The following is an 11,978-nucleotide window of genomic DNA, read 5'->3' on the forward strand; positions in this document are numbered from 1 at the left end:
AGACAGAGACAAAGAAAGTGAGAGGAAAAGTGAGAAATCACTCACGCCCCCCACGGGGGATGGCCATGCTACAATCCCTTCTCCTCCGTTCTCCTCCCAAGATCTTGGGCATGCACGCACATGTGCCCACGTTTCCAGGGCGATTTTCAAGCCACTGGGCCCCAGATTCAAACTGTGCTCAACGATGTGGGAATCCAGCAATGTAACCGCTACACTATCTGCTGGCCCAAAAAGTACATTTTTTTAGAGTTTTTTTTTTTTTTTTTTTTCAGAGCACTGGAAATAGACAGTAAGAAGGAAAGTGAGAAATTATTCCCCAGGGGGCATGTCCATACTGAATCCTTTCTCCATTTTCCATTCTTCTCCCAGGAACTTGGGCACACAAGTACACATGCCCAGCGTCACCGGTTCTGAGACTCAAACTGTGGTCGGCTATGTGGGAGTCCAGTGACAGAGCTGCTATGCCATCTGCTGGTCTCAATGAAAAGTAAAGATTTCTAAGGGACCAGCAGGTGGTGTGGTGGTTGAAAGTGTTGGACTCCCACATGGCCGACCGCAGTTCAAGTCCCAGACCTGGCAGCTTGCTTTCTCACTTTCTCTCTCTCATTCTTGCTCTGTCCCTCTATAGTCAAATTAAAAACAAATGAATAAATAAAGTTAAATAAAATAATTTCTTTAAAAAGTAAAGATTTCTAAGAGGAAGAAAATATACTCCCACACCTTTCAGTCATGTGGATGGGCAGCTGCCAAAGAAAGACAACTACATTGGACATGAAGTTAGGTGTTAACTTTTATCCTGAGGGTTCTTCATAGATATTTAGCTGGGGAAGTTCTGTCATAGTGTTTGTCTTCTTTTTTTCTTTTATAAAGGGATTGGTCTCCCTTTTAAAAAATTAAAATAATTATTTTATTTAACTTTATTTATTTTTTTAAGTTGACCAGAGAGGGACAGAGTGAAAGAGAGAGAGAAAGTGAGAAATCAAGCCGCCAGGTCCGGTACTCGAACTACAGTCAAAAGTGGGAATTCAGTGCTCTTAGCCACCACGCTACCTGCCAGCCCCAGTATTTGTCTTCTTTCCTTGGTTTTTCGACTTGCCCTGTATGTGTGGAGGAATTTGACTATCTAATCACACATGCCCAGGGTGGTCTGTGAAGGAATGAGCATCCATATCTGGACGCACTGCCCAGATGTTGACTTAATGTGCCACCCCAGTGGTGAATTCCTGTGTGTGTAAATGGGACAGGAGAAGGAAGATAAGCAACCTTCCTGGTGTCAAAAGCCAGTTGGGAGGAGTGAGAAGAAGGAATCTTCAAGAGGTCTGGTTGCCTTTCCTGATAGGCTGTGAATCATCAAGCAACCTAAAATAGCTCTGGCTGTTAGAAACTCTGTGTGATCAAGCTCTGAGAGCTAATACTTGATCTCTAGTGAGAGCAATGAATGACCCCTCTCAAAAACTTGACCAGAGTGACTCCATTTGGCTCTATCTTAATATATGTGTGTCCCCATTTCCTATCATAGTGACTCTTCCTTGGGGAATCCCTGGTCTATTTACCTACTTATTGGGTCTAATTTCTGTCTCACTGTGGTCAGTCATGTGAGAATTGGGCACCTTAACCACCATGCCACCTGCTAGCCCTGAGCTTTTATTTATTTATTTTTTAATAATTATTTATTTAATTCCATTTATTATTATTTTTTTGTCTGTTTGTTAATTGGTCCAGACAGTGAGAGAGAGAGAGAGAGAGAGAAAGGGAAAGCGAGAGAGCAAGCCACCAGGTCTGGGACTCGAACCGTGGTCAGCCATGTGGGAATCCAGAGCATTTAACCATGATGCCACCTGCCAGCCCCAGAGCTTTTATTTATTTATTTATTTATTTATTTATTTATTTATATTGTGAAAAAGATGCATTTTGTGTTTATTAAAAATATGATCATTAGAAAGTTAAGGGGTTTTTCTTTCCAGTAGTGGTGTTCAGAGTAGCTTCTTTTACCATTGGTATTGCTAAAAGTTGCAATTTAAGTCTTCTATCAACCACTAATTTAGGACAACTATGCCTGGATTAAGTTGTTTTACACTACTTTATTTAAGGGTTCTACTTCGATTCTTCAATAGACTTTACGTATTTCTCATACGCATCTTCACTCATTAGTTCATCTAGTTCTGAAGGATTACTCAGTGTCATCTTGATCAGTCAACCATCTTCATAACAAGATTTGTTGACAAGTCCTGGGTTTTCTAAAAGAGCTTCATTAATTTGTTACTTCTCCTGACAGAGAAGAACTGAGTTCACTAGCAGCTTTTTTTTTTTTTTTTTGAGAGGTTTTTGCTATAGGGTGCCCACGCCCTCCAGACAGACAGACAGAGACAGAGAGACAGAAAGCGAGAAATCACCCCCCAGGCGGGATGGCCATACCGCAATCCCTTCTCCTCCATTCTCCTCTTGGGATCTTGGGCACACACGCACATGTACCCGGTGTGAGTTTAAGCCACTGGACCTGGGACTTGAACTGTGGTCAACTACATGGGAGTCTGGTGACATAGCCATTATGCCAACTACTGATCCCCCAGGAAACCATTTTTATACTGGAAACCTAAGCCTGTGATATTTTGTTTTTTAGATTTTTTTTAAAGAGTTATTTTATTTAACTCTATTTTATTTATTTATTTAAATTTGACCAGAGAGGGCCAGAGAGATAGAGAGCGAAAGAGGGAGAGAAAGTGAGAAAGCAAACTGCCAGTTCTAGGACTTGAACTGCAGTCGGCCATGTGGGAATCCAGCACCCCTAACCACCATGCCACCTGCTTGCTCCATTATTCCTTTTTTTAGACAGTGTAGAAGCCCAGCCCCTGTGGTGCAGCAGTAATGCAGTGTCCTGCAAGGCCGAAAGCCCCATAGTTGACATTGGGTTTGGATCCTGGGTCAATCTGAAAACTCACCTTGCAAACTCACAGGCATCAGTGATCCTCAGGACCTGGATTACTTGGGAAATGGGATTGAGTCTCATTTTCTCCCCACTTTCTGTATTTTGGGCACACCCCATGAAGCGTGCCTCCAAACCCCTTATAAGTATGCACAGTATGCTCCCTATCATTAAAAAAAAAAAAAGAAAGAAAGAAAAAAAAGAAAGATGGGGCCAGCAAGTGATGTGGTGTTTGGGGCACTGGGCTCCCACATAACCAATACTGATTCAAGTCCCAGATCTGGCAACTCGCTTTCTCACTTTCCCTCTCTCTCTCTGCTGAGAACGCATGCCCAATAACAAGTTAAAAAATAATAATAGGTGCCAGCAGGTGGCATGGTGGTTAAGGGCACTGGACTCTCACATGGCTGACCATGGTTCAAGTACCGAACCTGGTGGATTGCTTTCTCACTTTTCCTCTCTCTCTCTCTTTCTCTCTCACTCTGTCCTCTCTGGTCAAATTAAAATAAATGAATAAAATTAATAAAGTTCAATAAAATAATAACAACAATAAATAAAGGGGTCAGCAGGTGGCGTGGTTAAGGGCATTAGATTCCTGCAAGGCCAACCACGGTTCAAGTGCCGGGCCTGGCGACTTGCTCTCTCACTTTCTTTCTCCCTTTCTTTCTCTCTCACTCTGTCCCTCTCTGGTCAAATTAAAATAAGTAAATAAAGTAAAATAAAATAATTCTTTAAGAAAAATAAATTAAATTAAATAAATAATTCTAAAAAAAAAAAAAACAAACTTGAATTAAGGTGGCTGGATTCCATATGGCTAGCTCAGTGGTTCAACTCCTGGACCTGGTGGTTTGAAAATCACGCTGGGCATGTGTGTATGCGTGCCCAAAATCCCAAGAGAAGACAGGAGGAGTTGGGATTTGGGTCAGAGGGACTTTGTAATCACCCTAGGAGGTGATTTCTCATTTTCCCTCTCTGTCTTTCTGTCTCTGTCCCTCTCTGGCAAGCATAAGCACCTCTGGCAAAAATCTGAGGGGTTGGCAGGTGGCATAGGTGGTTAAAATGCTGGAATTCCGCAAAGTCATGGTTTGACTCATGGTTTGAGTCCTGGACATGGTGGCTTGTTTTCTCACTTTCACTCTTTTTCTCTCTGATCAAATAATAATAATAAATAAAATTAAGTAAATAATTCTAAAAATAAAGTTTAAATAATCTGAAACACACACACACACGTTTTCTCTGTCTCTCTGGCAAACGTATGCACCCTATAGCAAAAATCTCTCTAAAAAAGAAAAAAACAGATTCCCTTTTATTATGAAGAAAGTACAGTTTACAGGTTTATCTTGAAACTTGATGATGCTCTTGAAATAAGTATCTTGTTTTTCTGACCTGGAAAGTTCCCCTAAGGAAGGACAGTCTGTTTTGTTAGGCAGGCTCCTGCAAACCCGTGACTTGGGAGTAAATGAGCCTGAGAGAGCCTCAGAAAAACACAGTCAGTTCCGACTCATCCCCATGAAACAACTCCTGAAGTCAAGTTTTTACACTTTGCTTTCCAGAAAGAATCCACATTAGGAGGATTCACCCCTTAAAATGTCGTTCCCAGGCCCAAGTGTTTGTGGAGGTGGGGAGGAATGAGTAGGCAACTGCTGGGAGTCAGTCCCCACCTGTTTTTCTCAGCATCTCACAAACAGGATGTCTGGGTGGCCTGATTTGACTTCAAGTGTGCCCAGAGCAGAGATCTGAGTCACTGCAGATGTGGAGGCAGTCACTGGTTGTTCAAAGCAGTGGTGCAGAACCCCCATCCTTCATTTTACCTTCCCAAAGTAGCACATCCACCTGGCATCCCAGGAGGATTTCTGACACCTTTCCCTGCTAGGAAGGTCAGCAGTCATGCTCCTTCAGCCTCCTGGATGGCCTTAAGTGGGCATCGTGTTTATCAGCTATGAACAGTGTCTGTTTACTTGTCTGTCCTCACTCCATGACTGAGCACATTCATGGGGGTAGCCTGTACACTTTGCACAGGGCAAGAAAGATTTATTTCTACCAATATGACAGTTGAGAGTAAGGCTCAGAGCAACAGAATTATTTACTCAGCAGGTGTTTTGGACCTGAATTCTGACAGGGAGCTCACTCTCCACGTAGAGCTATTTGGCTCCACCCCGCCAAAATGGAAGGAGTGATATTTGCCTATTTCTGGGCACACACACCCCACAGAGCGTTTGTCTCTACTTTCTCCCACTTTCTATGATTTAAGGTCACCCCAGAGAACCTGCATAGATGTGACATTACTTTGCGGTGTGTCTTTAGGCACGAGCTTATTTCATTATACATTTCTGTGTCAGAAACCCTATTTCAGTGGACAGAACTGTTCCAGACTGACTGTAAGTGGAAAACACAGAGTTGAAAGTGAACCAAGGAGATCAGCAGATGGCTTAATGGTTATGTAGCTGGACTCCCATGTAGTCAACCACGGTTCAACCCAGCAGCTTAAAGACTCATGCTGGGCACATGTGTACATGGGCCCAAGATCCCAAGAGGATAATGGAGGATAAGAGATTGTGGTGTGGCCAACTCCCGGGGGGTGATTTCTCTCTTTCTGTCTCTGTCTTTCCAACAAGTACATGCAAAAAAAAAAAAAAAAATGTGAACTAGGTGTATTATTTTAGGTGCATGAAGTCAGTCTGCAAAAGAGCAGCCACTTAGGGGAAATCCACACTTTACTGGAAGCTTCTGAGCAGAACCTGAGTTCTTGTGGTTTTGCAAAATGAGAAGAGACAATGGAGGCCTCAGTAGCATGGTGATAGCCAAGGGCCAGAGAGGCACAGAAGGTGGAACACTACTGTCCACATATTCCCCAGACTCTTCCAGCACTCTTTGCCCCATTTATCCTCCCTCTCTGGTGGTCCCTACTTTTCTGTGCTCCTGGCCATGTCCCTGGGTGGTTCCACACATTCTCCCTTTTTTCAAGGTCTTGGCTGACGCAGAGGTAGAACCTATATTGTTCTACTAAACCTTGCCAAGTTGCTTCCCAGAAAGTCCAGGGAGGAGGGAAGGTAACAGATGAAGCTAAAAGGCTTTCAGAATATCCATATTAAAGTGTTGTGAGTAAAAAGCATAGGCCACTTTGGCTTTGAAGGAGAGGACACTCAGAACTGATGCTCAGGAAAAAGTGTTCAGGGGGGCTGCTCCACAAGAAGCCAAGGGGAGACTGCAAGTGGTGAAGGTTGGCAGAGGAGAGTGGGAGCCTGGGCTGCTTGGCATGGCAGGGGGATGGGAGTAAAGCCTTGGACAAATAATTTTTCTCTCTGGTCAAATTAATGACAATAGAAATAAAACCAAATAATTACTTTAAAAATTACTTCATTACTCTTTATTACTTTTTTTTGAGAGAGAGGTTTTTGCTATAGGGCGCGTGTGCTCGACAGAGAGAAAGAGAGAAATCACCCCCCAGGGGGGATGGCCATGCCGCAATCCCTTCTCCTCCATTCTCCTCTTGGGATCTTGGGCACCCACGCACACGCACCCGATGTGAGTTTTAAGCCACCGGGTCTGGGATTGGAACCACGGTTGACTACATGGGAGTCCAGTGACATAGCCATTATGCTAACTGCTGGTCCCTTACTCTTTATTACTTTTAATTTGCTATGGGAAATACAGCATGTACACTTGCCAGAGAGGGAAAATGAGGCAAACCAAGTCACCAGATCCAGGACTTGAACTGCAGTTGGATATGTGGGAGTTCAGCACCTCAACCAACACACCACCTGCTGGCCCCCTCACTGTGGTTCTAATCCCAGCTCCAGTGGCTTGAAAAAACATGCCAGGGGTCCAGCAGATGGCATGACAGTTGGGGTGCTGGACTCCTACATGGTCACCCACAGTTCGAGTCCCAGACCTGGTAACTTGCTTTCCCACATGCTGTGTGTGTGCTACAACAAAAATTTAAAAATAGTAAAATTAGGGGCCAGCAGGTTGAGGTGCTGGACTCCCACATGGCAGATCATGGGTCCAAGTCTTGAACCTGGCAGCTTACTTGCTCTCTCTCTCTGGTCCAATTTTAAAAATAGTAATGATGGGAACCAGCAGGTGGCATGGTGGTTAAGGCACTGGATACTCCCACATGGCCAACCATGGTTCAACTCTTGGACCTTGTGGCTCGCTTTCTCATTTTTCCTGTCTCTCTCTCTGGTCAAATTGAAATTGATGAGTGAATAAATTTTTAATATTATTTTTTTAAAAAGGATGAATTTTTAATAAATAAAAAAATAAAAAAGAAAAGAAAAACATGCCAGGGGGCTGGTAGGTGGCATGGTGGTTGGGCCGTTGGACTCCCACATGGCTGACCCTGGTTCAAGTCCAGGACCTGATGGCTTGCTTTCTCACTTTCCTGCTCTCTCTGGTCAAATTTTCTAAAATGGCAGGACCAGCAGTTGGCATAATGGCTATGTTGTCAGACTCCCACGTAGTCAACTGCAGTTCAAGTCCCAGACCCTCACACCAGGTGCCGGGTGCACGTGCACCACTCAAGATCTCTAGAGAAGGGATTGAGGTGTGGCCATCCTATTGGAGGGGTGACTTCTCACTGTTTCCCTGTCTCTGGTGAGCTCAGGTGCCCTATAGGAAAAACCTCTCAAAAAAAAAAAAAAAAAAAAGAGCAAGAACATGTCCCTACATGCCCAAAATCTCAACAGGATAGTGGAATTATAGCATAACCATATTGCATTCAGGGATGCTTCCTCTGGTAGACACACTCTGAGTAGGGAGTGTTACTACAACTCACTGAAGTCTATCAAATTAGTTTACCACCAAGTAACCTAGTTAAGTACTTTAGTTCTATTTATTTATTTAATTACATTTGTTATTTTTTATTTGACCACCAGAAAGGAAAAGCAAGAAAGCAAGCCACCAGGTCTGGGACTTGAACTATGGTTGACTATGTGGGAATCCAGGGCACTTATCCACCGTACCACCTGCTGGCCCCAATACTTTAGGTTTTGTTTCAGTATTTTATTTGACCACAGAGGGACAGAGCAAGAGAGGGAGAAAGCGAGAAAGCAAGACACTAGGTCTGGGACTTGAACTGCAGTTGGTCATATGGGAGCCCAGTGCCTTTAACCACACCATCTGCCAGCCCCAGTACTCACCAATGAAAAATCCCCCCACCCCCCTCAGGAGAGCCATGCCACAACGCCTTCTCCTTAGGTCTCCTCTTGGCATCCTGAGCATGCGCATACATCCAGCATGAGCTTCAAATTGCCAGGTCCAGGATTCCAACTGCAGTCACATTTGATCCAGCTCCTTAACCTCCACACCAACCTGCTGGCCCTGTTTATTAACTGGTTTAAGCAGCTACTAAAGTACCATTTCTAACACCAAACCATTCTCAGGTATATACTCAAGAATGACAGGCCTCTCTCTAGACATGTAATATTTTGCATTTTAATAATGCATACATGTGCCATTCTTACATGCCAAACCACCCCTTAAGACTGTCAAGTGATTTTATGTACTTAACTCTTAAGAGTGCATGTACCAAGGCCAGCAGGTGGTATGGGTGGGGGGAGAGGTCAAGGCAATGTATTTCCCACAAAGCTGTGGTTTGAGTCCCAGACCTGGAGGCTTGAAAATGCCCAGATGTGTGCACGTGCCAAGTCCCAAATCCCAAGAAAATGGTAAAGGGATTGTGATGTGCCACACCCCTGTGGGGCATTTTTTTCACTTGCCTTCTCAGTCAAGCACAAGCACCCTGTGCCAAAAACCTTATCCATGTTTTAGTACCAGAAAACATCCCATAGTTCCCTACTATAAACCTGAAAACACCAGAACATCCTCCAACTTCTCCTTACACATACTCCCCGCACTACTCCCACTTTGTCCCAAGTTGAGTACCACCATATTCACTGGTTAAGAGAATTGGAAATCGTTCCTTACGGCATTTAAGATGTTTTGCCATAGGGTGTGTGTGTGTGGAGACAAGGAAAAGTGTATCACCTGACCCCCCCCAAGGAGCATGGCCATGCCACAGTGCCCTCCTCTCCATTCTCCTGGATTTTGGGCATCCTTATACGTGTGCCTGGAATGACTTTCAAAAGCCGCCAGGTCCAGGACTTCAACTGCAGACAGCCACATGGGAATCCAGCAATTCAACCACCATGCTACCTGCTATCCCCTCCTTATAGCTCTCCAAATGACTACCTTATTTCCAAATATTCTAACTCCCCCCAATATGTTTTCTATTATTTTAAGTGTACACTTCAGTATTTCCTGGTATTCCAACACAAGCACAGCTTCCCTGTCAGGTACAAGTAAAATATTTTTACCAAGTACTTTGTTACATTGAATCATTTTAATAAAGCTGTTTGTCATTTAATAACTGATTAGGAAAAACCACTTACACTTGCCTTAAAGTGCCCAAATCAACAAGCTGCCTTTGATCAGAACACCCTTTTAACCCTAGATTCTTTTAAAGTACCATCATCAGCCAGCCCTTTTCAAACTTAGTGGCTAGTGCTCCATGTGCTTCTTGGTTCAGAAATTAAATAGATAGGAACAGAGGATTCTGGTCCTATTTTATGACCTAAAGTCAACACTTTGGTGTAATGCACTGGAGTTCAGTAAATGCACATTGACAGCATTCGGCTGATTATAAGACTAAACAATTCCCCTGTTCAAGCAGCCTCAAAAATTCTTAGAAGCCTTTCATCAGCTTAAGTCTAAGAAGCTACATTTAGTTTCTTTCAGCATATAAATACCTCATATTCAATAGACTTCAGGTTGCTTATACCTCTGAAATGACTTGCTATTAAATCAGAATCCCAACTTGTGACCTGGAGAAAGAACACAAACTAATTGCACATCATTACACCCAAGTATATAAAATAAGTTCCTTACTTCTGTCACATTACCAACTGCAAAGCTAATTCATTTCCTTGATACCATTTAAATCAGTTGAGTACGCGCATCACTACAGAATTTCAACAAGACACCAAATAACATGCAACAAAACCTTTATTAACATTTTGAACAGGTTCAGCTATTACTGAAACTGGTTAATTTCTAAACTTATTTGGGGCAAATGGCTATAGTGCAGAGTAATGCCATCATTGGGCACTGTGAATGTAAGACTGAAGAACTAACAGCCACCCCTCAGACGGAGGACCAGGTGCAGAGTAGACTCTTTCTGAATGTTGTAGTCAGAAAGAGTGCGGCCATCTTCCAGCTGCTTGCCTGCAAAGATGAGCCTCTGCTGATCAGGAGGGATGCCTTCTTTATCCTGGATCTTGGCCTTCACATTCTCAATGGTGTCACTGGGCTCCACCTCGAGGGTGATGGTCTTGCCGGTCAGGGTCTTCACGAAGATCTGCATACCACCTCTCAGGCGCAGGACCAGGTGCAGAGTAGACTCTTTCTGAATGTTGTAGTCAGAAAGAGTGCGGCCATCTTCCAGCTGCTTGCCTGCAAAGATGAGCCTCTGCTGGTCAGGAGGGATGCCTTCTTTATCCTGGATCTTGGCCTTCACATTCTCAATGGTGTCACTGGGTTCCACCTCGAGGGTGATGGTCTTGCCAGTGAGAGTCTTCACAAAGATCTGCATTTTGACCTAAAATTTTAAAATCAAACAAAATCATCTGTTATCTATTTTTTACTTTCATATGCAATAATTCTTACAGTATCAACAATTAGCCCTTCTTTCAAAATACCTTAAATACACTCATTTCTCACGAAGTTTTACTAGACTGGGTTAACATTTGTCGCTGAACACAAAATCCTTAAGTCAAAGATTCCCACATGAAACTACTAGAGAATGGGACCAGCAGGTGGCATGGTGGTTGGAGGCCCTGGACTCCCAGACCTGGTGGGTCGATTTCTCACTTCCTGTCGGTCTCTCTTAATCCCTCTGGTCAAATTAAAATAAATTTAAAAAAAAAAAAGCGCTACTAGAGCATCAAGTGCTTTCTAAATTATCACAGGTTCTTTCACTAACAGTTCCGGAAAAAAAAATCTCTCTCCCCTGTACTCATATCCCCCAAATCAAAGTGAGATATTAAAATTATGGTATCTAGCAGACCTGCAAATTTAAAACCTCCGTTAAAATAGAAGTGAAACATATTTACCATATTGGGATTGGAATGAAAGATTTACAAGAAACCACACAAAACTACCTCTCTTTCGCTTTCCCCTTCTGAAGCAGCCGCGATGAAATCTCCGTCGGTTAAGTGTCCGTTAGCCTCTGGCGGCGCGCGCGCGCCAGGCGCCCCCACTCCCCTCACGAAAACAAGGCCCACTCTTCCGGAAAGGCCCGGCGCCGCGTCACCTCCCCCCACCCCAACGCTTAATTTGCCCAAGAAACCCGGGCTCGACCTCACTTAAGCCTCCTCTCCAGCTCATGCAGGGATCAAAAGCCGCGGGCCAGTACCTACCACTGAAGGTGAAGAGCCTAAACGCGAACCGAGCCGAGTGCCCTCGAACCGCACACACAACCTCCACACAAAGCCTCTCGCCAATGAATGCGCGGCTTCGGCGGCGCAGCTATTTATGCAGCGCCTGTTGCGTCACACAGCACCTCCTACGTAAGCGCCGTCTCCGTACGCCGCGGAAAGTAGTTCGCTCGCCCCACCTCCCGCGAAGCAGTTAAGCCCTCTGACTGAGTCAAAAATCTCCTCAGAGTCGACAAAGGGATAACAAAAAAGGTATAATAAAGCTTCCTGCCCCTCCTGGCTCACCTTTTCCTCCTTTAGGAAAAGGTAGGAAAATGATCTGGCGGATGAATTCGAGTTAAAGGGTCCTTCCTCGAAAGCTCTGGAAACTTCCTCGCGGTGCCGGCGCTGATTGGTGAGGCGTGAGAAGGCGAGGCCGGCGCTGATTGGTGGAGGTCGCGGCGGCTCGGTTGTTGCTGGGCTCTAGGGTTGAGGGGGTTTTTTAGCGCCGGTGTTACTAAGCAACCAGGTGCGCCTGCGCCACAGAGGCGCGCCTTCCCGAAATAGGGGTACTTCCGGGTGGGGGATGACCGGTGTCTCAGTGGCTCTCACCCTGCGGTTGTGGGCCGTTAGATAAGAGA

The 11,978-nt window shown here is 44.5% G+C and overlaps 1 protein-coding gene across 1 annotated transcript; it reads right to left on the reverse strand.

The window, feature by feature from the left end:
* Window positions 1-9,910: 9,910 nt before the first annotated feature.
* UBB (ubiquitin B) lies at window positions 9,911-11,493 on the reverse strand. Its single transcript, XM_014589602.2, has 2 exons — window positions 11,341-11,493; window positions 9,911-10,520 (listed from the first exon to the last, which is right to left on the reverse strand). The coding sequence occupies exon 2, from the start codon at window positions 10,512-10,514 to the stop codon at window positions 10,053-10,055; it is 462 nt and encodes a 153-aa protein (XP_014445088.1). The 5' UTR covers window positions 10,515-10,520; window positions 11,341-11,493; the 3' UTR covers window positions 9,911-10,052.
* Between the last annotated feature and the right edge of the window lie 485 nt (window positions 11,494-11,978).

Source organism: Tupaia chinensis, unplaced genomic scaffold, assembly GCF_000334495.1.
Source record: "Tupaia chinensis unplaced genomic scaffold, TupChi_1.0 Scaffold000365_1, whole genome shotgun sequence".
Taxonomy (NCBI): Eukaryota; Metazoa; Chordata; class Mammalia; order Scandentia; family Tupaiidae; genus Tupaia; species Tupaia belangeri.

Coding starts and splice junctions, on each gene's coding strand:
- UBB (XM_014589602.2), bottom strand. CDS start 10,514: ATGCAGATCTTTGTGAAGACTCTCACTGGCAAGACCATCACCCTCGAG.